This window comes from Gadus chalcogrammus, chromosome 18 (genome assembly GCF_026213295.1).
Source record: "Gadus chalcogrammus isolate NIFS_2021 chromosome 18, NIFS_Gcha_1.0, whole genome shotgun sequence".
Classification (NCBI taxonomy): domain Eukaryota; kingdom Metazoa; phylum Chordata; class Actinopteri; order Gadiformes; family Gadidae; genus Gadus; species Gadus chalcogrammus.
Window position 1 is genome coordinate 12,390,995 of NC_079429.1, and position 18,341 is coordinate 12,409,335.

The window sequence follows — 18,341 nt, forward strand, 5'->3', positions numbered from 1 at the left end:
TTTTTTATTGTAGTTGGGGTACCTTGTTTGACATAATTCTCCCGGGTCTATAATACAATAAACTATATAGGATATATTGGGAAATTGTTCATAAATGTGCCTAACTTTATGGCGGACTAGGCACAGCATTAATTAACATGAAACAAAAATAAATAAACAATAATGAAGCAATTCTCAAAAACGTTTTCACTTTATTAAAACAAACACATAAAAAATATATATAACTCAGAAAGACACCATCCGGATTTTCTTTTGCACTAAATCCCCCCAAACATCTTTGGTTCAGTCCTGTGAGAGGACGTCCAGGCTGACCAGGTGCCTCATGGTGGGCCGGCCATGGGGACAGTTCCAGGGCTGCTCTATCTCTCCCATGTGGACCACCAGCTTCTTCATCTCGGAGACACTGAGGGCCGTGCCGATCATTACCTGGGGATGGAAGCCAATACAGGGTTTACACCGGAAGGACGGTTGAGCACTTTTAATTGGTCCCCTCCACTTCTATTTTGATAAATGTATATTTTATAACTTAGGGGTTAAACCTGAAGTACCATGTTTGTTCCAAGCTTTAATTTGCACTGCAAATCCAGCATGAATGAATGTGGTTTCATTTACAAGATTTAAAAAAAGAACTGCTCCAACAATTAAAATGTCCTCACTCAAGCCAAACAGACAACACACACTCACAGATTTCCGACAAGCGCGGGAAGCAAACATTTGTCTGACGCGAGACGGCCGACACATGACCCCCGGGCTGTCGCTCAGCATGAAGATAAGCTCCTCGATGTCCGCAGGCCCAAACGTCCAGTTCTTACTGGTGGGCAGCGACACCAGCTTGACCCGCTCCATCACCTGGGCTACAGCGGCACACCACAACACATGCAGGAATCTTTACTCAGAACGCTACGTTCAACATCCAATGTTCAACATACTACCGTTCAGTCTGAAGTCAATTATCTTTTCTGCATTTCTTTGAATCTCTTTGGTCTTAATTCATTGAGCATGCAGTTGTGAGGCATCTTGCTCAAGGTTGTGTCTTCATCATACCTTCCTCATCGATTAGGAAATCGAAACCATTCTTCTGGAAAATGTCCACGTTTTCCATGAGGACGTTCTCGCTGACTGCCGGGAGATGAAGCTTCTGTGGTCTAAATGAAATGTACGAAAAATGCCATCGCTTAGTGAAAGTGCTGAGCAAACAACCTTTAGAGTCATGTGTTGTCGTAGGGTTGTTCTTCTTACGCAATGAGTCTCTGCCCTTGGAGCGCGGTGTGCTGTTGCAGCATTTCAAAGTTGTACTTCTCGTCCGAGGCGTGCTGGTCGATCATGAAGATGTCGGAGTTCAGCTTGGTGATGATGAATCCCAGGTTGAACTGACCGATGATCTCCATGTCCTTGAATGTGTCTTTACTGTGGAAACGGGGAAAGTGAAAGCTCAGAGGTACGGCGGACGATAACAAAAGCCGTCACAAGCTGAAATATAAATTGTAAATCCTTGAAATGTTTGCCTTTAAAAACTTTCCCAAAAGGATAATTACTGTTATGACCTTTGACCCGCAGTAACTATTCAAAACTAAAATTAAAGTCAAACTATAGGTATAATGAATGTATAAGTCCATGCATGAAAGGAAATTCAAAGAGCCACTGGCAGTTGTTCTCAGTAAATAAGCAGCCGGTTCACACATAACCATTTAAGGAGATCTTACCTGATCTCCTTCCTCAGTTCATCCTCAGCACTCTGGTTCTCCCCCGGGCTGATCTTGGCCCTGAAGCGCCTGTACTTCAAGCGGTCGCTGTCCATCTGCCTCTGAAGCTCGTTCAGCCTCCTCAGCCGACTGGCCAGTTCCTGGAAGCAGAACCTCAGCGGTGCCGTCCTCTTCTGGAGGCTGACCGGAGCATCTACCTTTGAGAGGGAGGATCTGGAACTGTCGCGCTTGGTCGGTTCAGGTCCGGCGGAGGAACCAACAGAGTCCTGGCTCCCCTGGGTCCTGGCTCTCTTGGAGTCAGGACCAGGGGCGGGGTCCTCCTCCCGGGAGGTAGACGGCTCCGTCTTGGTCCCCTGGTCTTCAGGCTCCGAGCAGTGCTGGTCCAAGGGTTCTTCGGACGCCAGGACGTCTGCGATGCAGGGGTGTTTATCGGGCGAGGTGGCCCCCGAACTGCACCGCGGGCTCTCGGGCGTGGCGGTGGTCTGGGAGTCGCACTCAGACAGAGAGCTGCCTCTGCCGGAGTCTTCTATGTCGCCGTCTTGAGTTTTCCCGTACCGGAACGCATCGAGTGACGACCGCCCCGCCGGGGAGGATCTAGTGGCTTCTCTGAGAGGTTTCACGGGCGACTGGATGTGGACGTGAGTGGCGACCTTCTCTGAGCCCTTGAAAAAGGACTGCAGTGTCTTCTGTTTGGAGCCACCGCTCGCAGGACTCTCCTGGCCCCGTTTGGTGTGGCTGGAGAAGGCAGCCCTCAGCCCTGCCATGTTGAGCGAGGACCTGGGCCTTTGGACCTTGTGTTCATCCTCTTCTCGAGACTCCACCACCAACTCACCATCAGATGGATCAGCCTGATGTTTTGCTGAGACGGGCCTTGGCTGCACAGATTTAAGGCTATCTACAAAGAGACAAATGGAATGCTTATTACGGCTGTTTTACCCCCATGTGTGAGGCTGGTTAGTCATCACAAACAACTTGTAAATCTATCCACTGGTGACATCACCAGTGGATAGATGTAGGATGGTTAGATCAACCCCAGCCAATCAGTTGATACAGTCCACCAGGGAGACGAACTGGGAGTCGATCCATCATGCATCATGTTAGACACTAGTGATGTCTACAGTGGAGTTTGATTTAGAAATAGCTCAGGGGGTTGTTCTGCTTACTGTTGCTGAGATTGGAGGGTTTGTGGTTGAGGCTGATCTTGTTGACCCCTGATTCATACATGGCCATGAGGGAGGTCTTCAGGATGGCCAGAAGGAGCTTCTCTTCCTGCAGGAAGATCTGCCGCTTGTCTGGGGTGACGTTCACGTCAACGCACTCTGAAACGACCGTCACAAATCAGTTTTTTTTTTAATAACGCTTACTTCTGCTTTCTCTGCAGAGAAGCCCACTCATCACAAACGGTTTCCTTACCTGAAGCCACTGCGATGTTCAGGGCAACGAAGGGATACTGGTGGCGGTTGTACATGTGGTACACCTCATTCACGATCTTGGTCACCTAGAAGAAGAGAAGAGTTTAACCACAGGGGAGTCTGACAACCTAGGAGTCAGGTAGAAATCATGTACACAGTGAGGTTTAGGATCACCTTGGAAGGATCGCACGGCCGTTTATTGATGAAGAAAAACTGCCGGTCAGTGGCACTCCTTCCCACGCCGTGGTCTCCCCTCGACACAAACCCAGTGATCCTACAACCGTTTATTAAGTATACAATTGATACAGCGCAGAAGGGAAATACACACGCAGTATGTATTCAATAGTCTCCCTCACGTGAAGAGCTCTTTGGGCAGTTCTGCATTAGTGAGTCCATAGTCTTCTTTAACAACGTCCGTCGGGCTAAGCTGCTGGAATGGTAGCAGACTTTGCAGCTGTAAGAAATTATATATCAATCATTTAAAAAAGCCATGCAATAAGTTTTACAAGAAGTTCACATGACATAAAACTGACATGAATGACGATGGACTGCAATATTAATAATATCAATAGATAAAGTCATTGATTATATTTACATCAATTTCAGATGTAAATCACAGGCTATGCTAATTTGTGACAATGCCTCGCGTGTAAAACGTAACCAAACATCATATTTCAATTCAGCGTTTATAAGCGGTTCAAGATGCAAATCTATGATAAAACTAGAGTAGTCCAAATTGGTTTATATGCAATAGTGCACTCTATGTGTATGCAACTGAAGTTTATGAATTCAAATTGAAAGAGGTGCTCTGACCTGTTTGGGTCCGTAAACAGCCCCTATGTTGTCCCTCATGCAGGGGCTTCCACTGGTGTTGAGCACCGGACTCCTTTTCCCCTGTCCTGTCTGGTTGGAGCATGTTATCCTCACCCCGGTGGAGATTATACAATAGGACTGGAGGACATGGATCATCTTGGTGAATTCCTGAAAACAAATAGACAAAAGTACATAATTGCCGTTGAGGATGAACAAAATATATTTTCAGGAGGCCGTTACAGATTTTAATCGACTTAATCAAATATAATAAATATCAAGGCATTGGTGAGTTTGTTGACATTGGTGCTTAAATCCAGTGACTTACGAGACGAACACCCTTACCACCACTGCTATTCCAGATTCTGCCCCCACCCACCTTTTTGATATTGCGCTGGAACTCCTTGTGACGGACGGGCAGGGTGTAGAAGAGCTGCCCCAGGCTGACAGTGGAGCCCTGCTGGCGGGGGTGAGGACAGCGCTGGACCAAGTGACCATTGTGGTCAAACACCAGCTTGGTGCCCACTTGGGCAGACTCATGGCAGGTCACCACACTCAGGTCACTAGCGGGTGTGTGTGAGGGAAAATTATAAAATGACTCCTTGAGTATTATAATTAAAATTGGGTGTGCTCAGACTACACATTATGCATTTGTTAACACATTTTCTGTTTTAATTCACAAATATTTAGATTTGATGCATGTTGTTGAATACTTATTTATGTCTTATACCTCAGAGCACATAATGAGCTGAGAGCTTCACCTCTGAAGCCAAACGTTTCCACGTGAATGAGGTCAGAGAACTCTCGAATCTTCGAAGTGTGATGCTTTAATGCTGTGAAACAAACAGAGGATGAAGATTATCTCATGGGGAATAAATGTGATAGCACCCTTTGCCTAGTTACAGAGAGCAAAATAATACACTTACTCAGTCCTTCAAAGTTGGCTTCCTCTACTCCTTTGCCATTGTCTGACACTTCTACAAGTTCAGCTCCATTATCTTTCAGTCTAACATCTAGATCACACAAAGGCACGAGTATAATGTAAATGACAACCTTTAAAGACAGAGTACAGTGATTTTTAAACTGAGATACAAGTCCTGTTCACGCACCAACATTGGTAGAGCCCGCATCGATGCTGTTCTCGACCAGCTCTTTGACAGCAGTAGCCAGGGTTAGCACCACCTGCCCTGAGCATATCTGGTGCACTGAGTGCCTGTCTATAGCTTTGATAGCTCCAGCGGGTTCCGAGCTGATCAAGAAGATGAAGGCGGGGATTAGTGAGAGAAATATAAATGTATCTAAAAGTCCAGGTGCATTTATTGTAGAGATTGGTAACAGTAACAATTTGACTGCTAGAATAAAAGTGACTTAAACGACATCCTATCGAGTGGACTGAAGACAAAACAAACTAGTCTGATGTAATTAAGTTTAAGATTAAGCTCAAATGTGGGAGCAATAAAATACATGTTATGATAATATAATGTTATAATGTGTCTCCTTACCACTCTTCATTCATTTCTATCCGTCGAAAAGAGTCAGGCAAATTTTGAATTACGTGAAGCTAACAGGGGGAGAAGGACAATGTAGTGAACGCCAAGCCTTATAGTTTCTATTGAGGTTTCATGTCTTTACAGGCTACAGTCGAGTTTTACATGGGTAAATAACACTCGTCCTGCATGAATCATATGATGGTGTTTAGCGCGCGGCAGTCGGAGAATTCTCCCCCTGTTTACGAGCATCAATTGTGCGTAAAGTTGCGCATAGTTGTAATACGTAAAGTACTATTTAGTTGACAACGCAACAAAAAGTTTTATGACTAAGACAATGTGCATTTTTAAAGGTCAGCTGATAAAATACGTGTATGGTCATAGATATACGTCCTAAAAAATCGAATCATTGCGTTGTTTGTATAATCGTTATGAAGGCTCAGATAATAGGGAGTATCTAACATTTCATTGAGCTCGATAAAACGAAAATGTCTAACCCTAAGTCTTTTCGGTGTTCATAGGCAATAGTTATACTAAATACTTATTTTTTTACGAAGTACAATTATTTTTTAAATATTGCTTTATTATTTTGAAGGAGGAAAGAGTAAAGAACTGTTTCTAATTCGACCTTGCAGTTTTACTGGCAATATCTTTTTGATGATCCCTCTCGGTGACCTGCAATGGCTGATCGTTGAATTGCAATGCGTGGTGCTTTGGGACCTATATCTATATTCTCTTTGATATTCAACATCCAAGACATATACAAATAGGAAACTATGGCTAATCTAAGGACCCGGACTTAAGCAAACATGGTGATGGTGTTTGGTGATGGTTGATGCCTTTGTCAAGTTAAATAATCAAAACCCCGGCAAGTGGTCCGTGGCAGGCAACATCAATTATGCTTAGTTCGAAATACACAGAGCTAAATATGGAGGAATGCTCCAGCTCCAGTGGTAGTAGAATGAGCGAACTCCAAATTCTCTACCAAGAAATCGACAATAGTTTATTCAGTCTGCCAACACGCGAACAGGACGACGAAGACGTCCAGTTTGATAGTAAGCAAGCAGCCTTTTAAAACATTGTTTTTGCCTGCACTATGTTCCTCTTTTCGGTAGAACCCAACTACCAGCTCACTATGTATCATGGCATTCCTGGTTTACCTTACCAAATAAAATATTCTAGTTTAGTCCTTGATGTAAAAAGTAAAGAGCAAATTTTCAGGGGGTGACTTGGCAAAGTGCTGGGTCCAACCACCCAGTGTCTGTAAAACAAGATGCCTACATATATACAAAAATAACTTCAAGTCCCCAATGAGTAATTGAGTCCCTGCTCTGAGAAGCAATTATGTATTTCCACAATCAAATGATCCTTGGTGTTTACACTTCATTCACTTTGAACTAAAAGTATTTTGTTGACTAACTAACTGGTCGAAAGACAGCTGATTTCAACTGGGACAGCCCTGCCCTTGACTTGCATGGTCATTTGTTAACTATAAGTCAAGAGGAGGTAGAAGGGGACTGGTGTGTACTGGCCTAGGAAGATAAGCACTACAACACCGAACACTCCCAAATTGCCTGCATATGACGAGCTTATTCACGGTCCTGGAGACGTCACAGTCTCCGGAGTGTCTGAAATTATTCTGCCGTGTTCGGTGTGGCTCTATGCTCTATCACACACACATATAGGGTAAAAATGGACCAAGACAGAGAGAACATCGCTGAGATGATAGCAAGATTTATTGCAGAAGGTAAGCCCTGTCATGAGGGCACTTGGTGGTAAACATGCTAACCGGCTAGTTGAATTGTGGGAACCGGTTGAGCTTCATTGTAAATATGGATCAGGAAAAATAACAAATACTAGTACTGCTTGGGGGGAGGCATCTTTGAGCAAGGGTGCCTACAGGTTAGCAGCAGACATGGGGAAGGGAACCCCCAGTACCTTATGACTTGGAGTCAGCCACCCTTACAAACTTCTAACCCCCTATTTAACAAAAACAAAACAGATCCTATTCTAACATCATTCATGTTGACGGCTGTTTTTCTGTCCCTGGTTTTCTCCCTCGTTTTAGTGTCTGACCTTGAGAAGAACCAGGAGGTGCTGTCGGCTGGTAAACTGTATACATCCATCGAGGAGTTTGCCTCGGTCATCCCAAACCACCTGCTTTTGGGCTCACTTCTGGAGCATCTGTGCTTCGTCTACGAGAGCGACCCCATACGCTCTCGCATGCTCTTCAAAGGTACCCGTGGTCTTTCTTATAGCTCATTAAGGTGATCATGACTAGGGCCCTATATTTATGTTTTGAATTGAATAGACATTTAAGTCTCCTAAATGAATGTCTAATAAAAGGCCCCATGCCTATTATGGAGGAACTACTACCTACTAATAAATAGGCAGTCACAGAGTTACTTGATGACTTGATGAAGTAAATAAAATATATTTATCTGTTTATTTTATGTATGCCCTGTTGAATTATTGCAGTAGGGTATTTATTAGATTTTATTGTCTTACTTTTTTGGTCAGCCAATTTTAAAATAGCAATAGCTGTGCCAAAATTTATGAAATCTACGAATACATAAAAGATTATTTTTTCTAAATGGACTGACTACATGTTAAAAGTATAACTGCATCCGCACAGAAGGCTTTTCTCAGAGGAGAATATGTTTTTTTAGATTACACTAAAATGGTTCCAGCAAGAGCGCCACAATGTTTTTTTATCTGATTTGGGTTTTTGAATAACATAATGCCCTGCCCATTTCTAGAAATCAATTGCCGCCCAGCCAAGGTCAAACTGAAATTCATTGCAAAACGCAAACTTGCATATCTGAATGATCTCACGAGGTTACCTCATTTGCCATGGTTTTCATTCTTGATATTCCCAATTCCTTACATTTTCGGGCCTTTTTGCTCTTTGCCCTCCTTTTTGCTCTTGTTTAACAGTCATCGGCCAGCGTTTAACCACCATGAACCTCGTCTCACCATTGGCCGTCAGCGATGAGTTCAGCACCGTCAGACTCCAACACAACCGGGCCTTCACTGAGCTGCTCCACGCCGCTAGCTCCTCCCTATTCCCTCAGGTAGGCGGAGCCAGCCCGGACCACACTGCCAATCAGGCCTATGGCTCATTATTTTACTCTCCTCTAAAACCAGATTTTTTTTAAAAGGTTGACTACTTTATCTAGCAAAACGTTTCAATTCCCAAATAAGGTACTTTCGCAATAAATGGCAAATATGTGCAAAAAACAAATGTCTTAAGCCATTGCCTCTTGATCTACTGATGTTAGTATTGACAATGTGTTATGTGCTCATCGTTTCCCAACAGAGTCAGCAGCTTCTAAGTGCAGACGCACTTGTCCTTCCTGCAAGGTATGAGCCACTCTGTCTTTAATATGAATGATATATTACCAAGTATATTGAGGCAAATTCTTCAAACTACATCTACGACTTCTTATTTTTCTTCCAGGCTGAAAGAGGGTTTATTCCAGGCACAGACGTCGCGCTACCTCAGCGAGTTTGAAGAAATCGGCAGACTGGGAAAAGGAGCATATGGCAAGGTTTTCAAGGTACTGTTTCCTAAAACCACTTTTCTAAAAGCAGAACAAACTGAGTATTAAGTGTGAAGTGTAAAAAGCAGTGTGATTGGGTGGCCAAGATATTGTTGCCTTTTTACAAATAAAAGGATAGCAGCTAATTTTTCTTTTTTTTGTATCATAACCTTTTTTCTTCCTCGACAACTGAAATGACAGCTGATTCTCATGAATAAACACCAACGATATGGTCGTAATAACGATGATAAACAGCATCAAGTCATGTTCCGGGTTATATCCCCATATAAGGACATCACTAAGTTCACATCACTTGTGTTTCGTAGGTCATAAACAAGCTAGACGGTCAGAGTTACGCCGTGAAGAAGATTCTCATCAAGAACGTCTCAAGGAATGACTGCATGAAGGTGAGGGCAGCTCGAAGGTCACCATGGATTCATCTTTAGTGGTTTATTATTAGTTTTTACGCTAATTGTTATGGTAACCTGTGACTAACCAATGGGGGTCGCTTTCCACCACCAGGTGCTAAGAGAGGTCAAAATGCTGTCGAGCCTGCAGCATGTCTGCGTGGTGGGCTACCACACGGCTTGGATGGAGCACGTCCAGCCCCCAGCTTGTGAGTGGCCATCAAACTGTGGTTGTCCATAGTGAGCTATATATAGGGATTATAGCGTTATTATGGTGTGTTCCAGAGCCCATCCAAAGCAATGGGATGTGGGACTTATCCTACCTGAACTGTACTAGCTCCTACTTGGTGAAGTGGGGGTAGGTCGATCACCCCCCAGTTCGATAGTAGGAGGTTCCACTTCGACAGTGGGATGTTCCACTTCGACAGGCATTCCAGTGCACTTTTCTTAGTTGGAGGTAGGATAAGTCCCACGTCCCACTGATTTGGATGGGCACTGGAACGCCCCATTAGTGTTGCTGACTGCAACAATTCATTCGATTGGTCGATATGGTCGTCAGGAGTAGAGTAAAATATTGAGTGAAAAAATATTATTAATATATATATACTATTATACAATAGAACAAATAGTAAACAAACAGCACAAATATTAAAACGTATTTTGCATATTTTTGCAGACCCCAATTCTCTTCTGCCTGCGCTGGAATCCCCTGCTCCACAGTTTAGGTAAATATCGTATTGCAAGAGAATAGGTTAAATTCCGACGTCTCTGTCGATACGGTTCTTAAGATCACCCAGAACTCCGCCTCCCTCTTGTCCTCTGCAGCGGCGACGAAAGCCCGGGCTGCAGCAGCAACGGGTCCTCCATCCTCTTCCAGAGCGGCAGCTGGGTCCAGTCGGTCCCCGCTTCGCGGGGCAAGGACGCTCCCGGGTCGCTCCCACCCATCACAGCCCTGCTCCCCTCCTCCTCCTCGTGTCCCAAGCTGGTGCGGCGCCTCCCGGAGAGCTACGTGCCCTGCGTTTTCCTGGGTCAGAAGGCTGCGGCGGCGGCGGCGGCTAAGGCCTGCCCCGCGCTGGCCTGGGACGGCTCGGCTCTGGAGAGGGATGATTGGTCGGGCTCCAGTGGGAAGGACCGCCAGCCGGAGCCCGGCGTGGACCCGGCGGGGCAGCAGCCTGACGATAAGAAATGTCTCAAGGAGGTATGGAAGTCCAAATTGATTTGTGTGTGAGGTATTGTGCACGCAAACATAACTAAGTGCAGATATAGAGTTACATCAAGGTTTTAAACTCTGGTGCTGTTAAATAAACCCAATATTCAAATAGAGCCATAACTCCATAATGTCAGAATTAAAACACAGTTGTGACATTTTGGGCACTTTCATTTTGAAGTATATTCATTATATATATATATATTTTTTTTTTATATCATATTATTATATATATTATTATATTTGTATATTATAGATACATGTAATGAAATATATATTATATATATCATATAATATGGAAATATTTTATAATTTATCTGTTCCCCAAATGCATACTGTTTTTAAAACCAAATGAGAGAAGCAATTTGGTCTTGTGAGGAGAAACTTTCTTCTCTGTTCCTCAAAAAAAAGTAGAAAGTATTTTCTTTTATTTCCGGATTCATGTGGAGGCGTGTGTGTTCCTGTTTGTGTGTAGGTACAGTTCCACCTGATGCTCTACATACAGATGCAGCTCTGTGAGCGATCTCTGAAGGACTGGATATCGGAAAGGAATTCTCGGCCTTCAGAGGAGCTCTCCTCAAAATGTAACTCAACGGCACAAATACCTCAAGTCAATCACTCACTCACTCATACACTCACTCACTCTCGAACTCTTCCATGACCCACTTTTTCAGGCACAAGAGAATTGAGTTGGTGCAGAAGCATGTTTTAATTGTTTGTGTGTTTGTGTGTGTGTGCGTGTGTGTGTGTGTCTGTCTGTGTGTGTGTGTGCGTGTGTGGTTTTGCATCCCCAGGTCCCTATGCCTTGGTGGATGGGGAACACACACTCTGCTTGCTTCGGAAAACACTGGAAGGTGTGGAATACATTCACTCCAAGGGAATGATGCACAGAGACCTCAAGGTAACACTCTCCCTGGAAAAAAAAAAACCCACTCCTAAAAAGACGACAAGTAAAGTTGCGGTGGGAAGTCAGACGTGTGCGTTCATGCATGTGCACAGCGGTGGCGGCTCAGTAGGCAATGGTTTTTCACAGCAGTTCTTTAGTGGTTAGGCTGTCGCCCAGCTATCCGAGGCACTCGCCGTCGTCCTCCTCCATGCTGAACGAGACGTCGCCGGGAGCTTCCCAGCGGTTGAATACAAAATCGAAAATCGCGTCGGGCAGGACGTCCCTCAGCCGCACTCGGCCGGCGTGCGCAGGGCTCAGGTACACCCGGTTCTTGCACAAGTCCTTGAGGCTCTTGGGCCGCCGGCTCAGAGCCAGGAGGCGGCCTCTCTGCGCGGCGTAGCACGGCCTCGTCAGCGCGGCGGGCAGGCGTCCGCCGGCGTCCCGCACGGAGAGGCCCGACGGTCGGGTCAGGCAGAGGAGCTTTGACAGCAGGCTCCCCGCCCGCCGCACGTTCACCGGGCGGTCCAGGAACAGGAGGAGGCAGCCCTCGCCCGCGCCGGTCCTCCGGTTGAGGTCGGCGCCGTGCGACAGCAGCATGTCCACCAGCTCCTCCTGGCCGTGGACGCAGGCCTCCTGCAGGGGCGTCAGGTCGGCTCGGTTGGCCACATCGGGGTCGGCCCCGTGACGCAGGAGCTCCGCGACACAGCCCAGGCCGGTGGACGCCGGGCCTCGGTGGTCCCGTACGGCTACAGCCGTGGTGGCCAGGTGCAAGGGGGTGTTCCCTGTCCATCTGCTTACCTGGATTATGGAGCAGAAGACAAAATAAAATGGATTTGTGGTTCATGGACAGCCGTTCTCCCCATCTTGGTGATTTTCTGTTGTGAAAGAGATTTCACAGCCATATCTCTGGCTGTGGAGAGGAGAGACGTATCTAATGCCTCTCCAATCTTTCTTTGGAAACCATTTTCAGAATATATATATATATATATTCGTTTTTTTTACTTAGCTTGTCATCCAATACATGGTGACGGGTTATTTCTACATTGTTTGCATCAGCCACAGATTGTAGGTTTAAAGGTCCCTATTTTTTTTACCCACGGTAATATTAGCTTAACTTACCACACGTGGTGGTAAAATATAAGTCATTTTTCAGTTACAAGTCCTGCAAAGTGAGATTTAAAGGATCTAAAACATACAGCGTTGATGTCCGCTCCCAGCTTAATGAGGCTAGATACGATGTCTTTCTGGAGAGTTCCGCTGGCCACGTGCAGCGGGGTCATCCCACTACTGTCCTCTGCGTTGACATCAGCGCCGTAGCTGGCCAGGATGGCTACTGCAGGCAGCACCCCATAGCGAACAGCCAGGTGGAGGGCCGTCTGACTGCTACTGTCGCCACTCTGTAGAAACGGGACCAAAACTGCATTTAAAAAGCAATTATAATATTTCTGTAATATTTGAAATGAATCGACAAAGTTGTACCCTAGCGTTGATGTTGACGCCCTGATCACAGAGTCTGCAGAGGCAGAGCTCATCCCGGGCAAAAACGTCACTCAGGGTAGTCTTGAATCCAGGATTTGGTTTGGGCCAAATTCTAAGGTGATGGCCCCAAGTTAAAATCGCCGAGTGCAGGGCGGCGTATCCTTCACTGTCTCTTATGAGGAGTGAGAGAGAGAAATGCATAGCATCATAGTTTTTTGTCACGTGTCTCGAAATAATAATTTCTCATAAATAATCTATGTCATAAATAATCACACATGTGTGATCTATGAATGTAGGTTACTAGGGCATGCCGTCGTTTAACAATTGTGGTGCTACTATTTTTTTCTTTTCCAAACGTTGAAGGTCGGCCCTGGCTTGCAGCAGAATCTAAAGTTGCTCCACGTTCTTAGCAGATACAGCTGCATGCAGCAGTGTAATAGCACGCTCCTGAGGAGAGCGCAGGTTGAAACATGCTAGTCATTGAGATGTCTGCTTAGAAAGAATTCAAAATCTTATGACTTGCCATAATGTTGGCAAAGTTGTATTTTCTCTTGGTTTAGCATCAGTAGTTTCCTGCTAGCGCAAGTACTATTTATTAATGTATATTTATAGTCTTTAACTGCAGCTATCAAACAATGTACATTATCATTATTTCTTTATTATTCTGATGTAAGTCCCATATTGTCCATGATTTTTTTTGTTAATATAATTTGTGTTTGAAATTATAAATAATTATACTTCAAGACAATACTTTTGTTTTGAGAATTTGTAAATTGTAAATAATTATACTTCAAGAAAATACTTTTGTTTTTCTTCATAAAGAAATACATTATTTCATAACTAATGTTTTGTCATTAGTTATTAAATTAATGACAAAACAAGTCTCTTGTTTTCTCATTAGTTTAATAAAGTTTTGGTTTCCTCTTAAAGACCAAGCCATACTTTTTTTTACCTTTCTGAAGACCGGTCTGGATCCTCGTCCCTAATTGATATGCCGACAAGGGTACCATGTCCCGGGGTAAAAGAGTAGCCGTTGCGTTGCATGTCTTGGGCCATTGTTTAATGGCGTAGAAATAACGATCATCTCCGGGTTTCTCTCCGGCTGTTGGTTCGTACCAGGCCTGCCTCAGCAAGGAAATCATTCAGCCATAAGTCACATTCAGCGTCTGCTTGTCATCTCTGACAGCAGTGTTAAACCATAACCACCCCGGAAAAAAAACTAATCTAGAAAACAACACAAATAGACAAGCGGAGAAGTAAGCATTGAGAGCGCTCTTCAAAAATGCAAATTAGCATAGCTCGTCCAACTTGTTTGGCTGTAGAGAAAGGGACTGATCTTAAGATTCTTGTCAACAAAGAGATAGGTACCGGCTGTCCGGCCTTTTTTTATTGATGACATGATTGAAATCGCTGCCAGTATTGATCGGTATTGTTTACAGGGGGAAAAAGAAAAGAAAGACAATGTGTTCTTCAGAAATGGAAATTACAAACTATGATTGTCCTAAGTTACAAAAAATTGAATAAATGAACACAATAAAGTATAAAGAAAAAGTATTGTATACAGATGTGTCCAGGTAATCTTAATCACGAGTTTTGAAATATCGTAAATTGCATTATTAACGCTTCTTTTTTTTATGGTACGTTTTGTGTCTGCATTCCAGTCTGACATGTACAGCATAGGTGTGTTGGCCCTGGAGCTGTTTCAACCCTTTGTGACAGAGATGGAGCGAGTGCGCACCCTGGAGAACCTTCGAGAAGGAATTCCAGCAACTCTCTTAATTGTAATCAGCGTAAAATATTCCTAATGACAAAACAAGTCTCTGGTTTTCTCATTAGTTTAATAAAGTTTTGGTTTCCTCTTAAAGACCAAGCCATACTTTTTTTTACCTTTCTGAAGACCGGTCTGGATCCTCGTTCCTTATTTATATGCCGACAAGGGTACCATGTCCCTGGGTAAAAGAGTAGCCGTTGCGTTGCATGTCTTGGGCCATTGTTTAATGGCGTAGAAATAACGATCATCTCCGGGTTTCTCTCCGGCTGTTGGTTCGTACCAGGCCTGCCTCAGCAAGGAAATCATTCAGCCATGAGTCACATTCAGCGTCTGAGGCCACAGGTTGTAAGCGCAAGGTATAAAACAATGCAGAGAGGTTTCTCTGGTTATAAGAACATATCCCGTCATGAAAGGATACAAATTTAAAAGGGCAGTTTTTTATTTTTGAAGAGCGCTCTCGATGCTTACTTCTCCGCTTAACTATTTGTGTTGTTTTCTAGATTCGTTTTTTTCCGGGGTGGTTGTGGTTTAACACTGCTGTGGTTTTGAAATGCAGAAGTCTAACACGTGATGCATTTGTCGCAACTGATAACTTTTTTGATCGTGTTACACTTACGCCCACAACCGGATATTTAGGAGATGACAAGCAGCCAAATAGTTATAGCATGACCATATAAGATGACAGATTAGAGGCCTCATGTGAACTACAATTCTGAACATGACAAGATGGCACATTTCAGGGATTTCAAGTAGCCAAGTAGTTGGACATGAATCTATGTCATGATGAAGATAATAAAGATTCCCTAACCTCTTCAGAAAAAAAATATTGTGACCTGGAATGTGAAATGGTTCCATCTGCATGAATATACAGGATACTTGTATCCGCTGAGATGGTTTGGTTCATGTGTTGGTTCTACATTGCGATTCACTTCTGCATATTATAGGACATTCATTAGAACTCAGGGCTGTCAAGTGGAAATGAGACAGCTTGGTCTCACTGATTACAGTTATTTGGAAATTGCCGTTTTTTTTTTTTTAAATGTACATTTACTTGTGTATGTTTTTTTTCTCTTTATTGCAAATATTAGGATCTCATCTGCGTAGTAGAGATGTATTACTTTAAGATAATTATATTTTATTTTACAGCCACCGAATATCTTCCTTCATGGTCAAGACAGTCAAGTCAGGATTGGAGACTTTGGTCTGGCCTGCAAGGATATATTGGTGAATGATCAGGATCCATTGCCGTTTGCCTCCAACATTAATGGTAAATACTACTTATCTAGCTCTTACCGTGATGCATTTTGTCGTTTTTTGTACGTTTAGCATTATACATGTTGATTATATTGTTTTCCATGAACATATTAATGTTTCCCCATTAGTAGTGTTTTGTGTCTATTTGTAGGGCGTCTTTGTAACCTCTTGACATTACCAGTAGATGGCAATGTTTTCGTTCAACATAACTATTTTTCTCATTTATTTTTACAGGTTCTCAGCATACAGCAGGTGTGGGCACATTTGTGTACGCTGCCCCAGAGCAACTAGAGGGCTCTTACTACGATTCAAAGGTAAATGTATTCTCAATCTGAGCTTTGCTCAGATCCTTAGCACATCCTTTAGCACCCAGAGATTTTAGGAATTCAAAGATCTCAATCACATTGTTCTGTTGCTTCACATTGTTCACATTTTGTGTCTGTATTCCAGTCGGACATGTACAGCGTAGGTGTGTTGGCCCTGGAGCTGTTTCAACCCTTTGGGACAGAGATGGAGCGAGTGCGCACGCTGGAGAACCTTCGAGAAGGAACAGTCCCCGACTCCTTCAGCTATCGGTGGCCAATCCTGGCCAAGTACGTCACGCAGCTAACCAGCAAGGACCCTGGCGTCCGGCCCACCGCCAGCCAGCTCCTGCAAAGCGAACTCTTCAACAGTAAAGACTTGGTATGTATTGAGAGGTTGGAGGGAATAGGCCAAGCAGACACATTGGTTGGTTGGGTAAACCTTGCAGACTCCTAATGTAAACAAAAAAAACAAATATTGTAAGTTTACCCACCCAACTAACAAACATGGCCACTAGGTAATTAGGTGTATGGTGGATACAAACAAGTCCAGCAACTCTCTAAATTGTAATCAGCGTAAAATATTCCTATTGCTTCAAATGGAACAAAGTTATATATCATTATTCATCACTTCAAAAGGTATTTGAAGCAAGTAGGACTTCACTTGATTTCATTGAATACACTTAATTAATATCCATCGGGAATGTCAGTTTTAAAACAGTAAGAACTTTAAAGGTACTGTGTGTAGGATTCGGCAGCATCTAGCGGTGAGGTTGTAAACTGTGAACGACCATTCCCTTTCAAATGTTGTGGGAGAGGCTTCATGGCCTGTACTGTTCCAAAGTGAAGTGATTGTCTATGACAGCATCAATTACCCAAGTGTCAAGTGATGAGATTCCTTGATAGACTTATCAATTATAGTAAGTTATTAAGTAATATTGCAATGATGCTAAACAGATTTAAACGCGTCCTCTCAGTAGCCGTTTGTCCGTTCTTGGCTGGTGTAGAAACATGGCGAGCTCCATGGGGAGGCTGTAGCTTTCCCCTGCTGAAGCTTTTCCCAGAGCTGTATCTTTCCCATAAAAAAGGTTATTATTTATTCATTATAAAATAACAAAACGGAACCAAAATCTTATTTTCAGGGGATTACACACTAACATACTTGAATCAGACATGAATATAATATTTAATTTCTGCAACGTCCGTTCCGCTAAAAGCACCAAATACTACACACTGTGGCTATAAAAAATCTACAGTGCTACCCAACCCTGAATGATATAATTCAACTCTGGGGTTTCCAATCCCAGTACAAGTTTGTAACTCAAATCTTTGTCTAGGTGATACATGGGCTTCAACGGCGGGTGGAGGAGCAGGAAGAGGAGATCAGTGTGCTCCGGAGACAAATCAGTGCGCTCCAGATCTCACAAAGCTCTCCTGGTGGTTCTGACATTAACACTGGACATTGAGAAACAACCTTGACTCAACAGACAATTCAAAGTATATTTATTTATGGCTCAACATGTTCAGCTACCTGGACCTTGCATTCATTCAGAATTGGTGGTGAAAAACACCCTACATGACACTGTGTGTGTGTGTTTGGGGAAAATGCTTAATTTTACCTAGTAAGATAGGTATAATGGTTTTAGCTTTATAATAAAACCCTTATCCAATTCTCATGTGGTGTTGTTGGGGGGGAAAGTAGCCAAATGAATGTATGCATGTCGTAAAGAAAGATATAACGCAGTGATAGCAATTCATATGATGGTGATGGGGCATAATCTCAAGGAATGTTGTGTATAAGTGGCTGGATTCTTGTGTGCTTACAAAGTTAATCAAAATTAAGAATTTTCTTTTTGAAGATCAATACTTCCTAATATGTATAGTTTGTATGTTTTTTCACGAGATTATACATGGGGAGATCTGGCGACTGGATACATCAGTCAAGTCCAGTGAGGGATGTATTCTTCTGCATACGCCTGTAATGAATAAAATAACCCGAAATGTGTTTTACATAACGCAAGTGACACAGTGTACCGGGAACTGAACCGAAAGAACACAGTATCTCTGCGCACGTTCGTGAC

General features: G+C 43.6%; 3 protein-coding genes across 3 annotated transcripts; 1 reads left to right on the forward strand and 2 right to left on the reverse strand.

The window, feature by feature from the left end:
* Positions 1–50: 50 nt before the first annotated feature.
* On the reverse strand, positions 51–5,759 carry pms2 (PMS1 homolog 2, mismatch repair system component). The gene is made up of 15 exons (XM_056576949.1): positions 5,428–5,759; positions 5,035–5,174; positions 4,852–4,938; positions 4,656–4,758; positions 4,305–4,488; positions 3,929–4,096; positions 3,472–3,569; positions 3,290–3,389; positions 3,117–3,201; positions 2,867–3,022; positions 1,704–2,598; positions 1,240–1,407; positions 1,045–1,145; positions 685–854; positions 51–426 (listed from the first exon to the last, which is right to left on the reverse strand). Exons 1-15 carry the CDS (start codon positions 5,439–5,441, stop codon positions 283–285), a joined length of 2,613 nt encoding a protein of 870 aa, XP_056432924.1. The 5' UTR covers positions 5,442–5,759; the 3' UTR covers positions 51–282.
* A 241-nt stretch (positions 5,760–6,000) lies between these two features.
* eif2ak1 (eukaryotic translation initiation factor 2-alpha kinase 1) lies at positions 6,001–18,296 on the forward strand. Its single transcript, XM_056576543.1, has 15 exons — positions 6,001–6,467; positions 7,481–7,648; positions 8,350–8,486; positions 8,732–8,775; positions 8,873–8,972; positions 9,281–9,361; positions 9,477–9,570; positions 10,038–10,086; positions 10,187–10,559; positions 11,044–11,152; positions 11,363–11,469; positions 15,851–15,971; positions 16,193–16,272; positions 16,409–16,642; positions 17,598–18,296. Exons 1-15 carry the CDS (start codon positions 6,311–6,313, stop codon positions 17,724–17,726), a joined length of 1,983 nt encoding a protein of 660 aa, XP_056432518.1. The 5' UTR covers positions 6,001–6,310; the 3' UTR covers positions 17,727–18,296.
* On the reverse strand, positions 10,851–15,252 carry LOC130370971 (ankyrin repeat domain-containing protein 61-like). The gene is made up of 5 exons (XM_056576549.1): positions 14,821–15,252; positions 13,886–14,054; positions 12,934–13,105; positions 12,651–12,851; positions 10,851–12,252 (listed from the first exon to the last, which is right to left on the reverse strand). The coding sequence occupies exons 2-5, from the start codon at positions 13,987–13,989 to the stop codon at positions 11,632–11,634; spliced, it is 1,098 nt and encodes a 365-aa protein (XP_056432524.1). The 5' UTR covers positions 13,990–14,054; positions 14,821–15,252; the 3' UTR covers positions 10,851–11,631.
* Positions 18,297–18,341: the final 45 nt, after the last annotated feature.

Bases quoted from the DNA above. Each gene is read 5' to 3' on its own strand.
- pms2 (XM_056576949.1), bottom strand. The intron at 4,759-4,851 runs GTAAGTGTATTA...TTTGTTTCACAG, and splicing joins AGCCAACTTTGAAGGACTGA to CATTAAAGCATCACACTTCG. The intron at 3,570-3,928 runs GTCAGAGCACCT...AATTTCTTACAG, and splicing joins CTGTTTACGGACCCAAACAG to CTGCAAAGTCTGCTACCATT.
- eif2ak1 (XM_056576543.1), top strand. From the start codon at position 6,311: ATGCTTAGTTCGAAATACACAGAGCTAAATATGGAGGAATGCTCCAGC. The intron at 7,649-8,349 runs GTACCCGTGGTC...CTTGTTTAACAG, and splicing joins CTCTCGCATGCTCTTCAAAG to TCATCGGCCAGCGTTTAACC. The intron at 16,643-17,597 runs GTATGTATTGAG...ATCTTTGTCTAG, and splicing joins TCTTCAACAGTAAAGACTTG to GTGATACATGGGCTTCAACG.
- LOC130370971 (XM_056576549.1), bottom strand. From the start codon at position 13,989: ATGGCCCAAGACATGCAACGCAACGGCTACTCTTTTACCCCGGGACAT. The intron at 13,106-13,885 runs GTAAAAAAAAGT...ACTCCTCATAAG, and splicing joins CCAGACCGGTCTTCAGAAAG to AGACAGTGAAGGATACGCCG. The intron at 12,852-12,933 runs GTACAACTTTGT...CCGTTTCTACAG, and splicing joins GCGTCAACATCAACGCTAGG to AGTGGCGACAGTAGCAGTCA.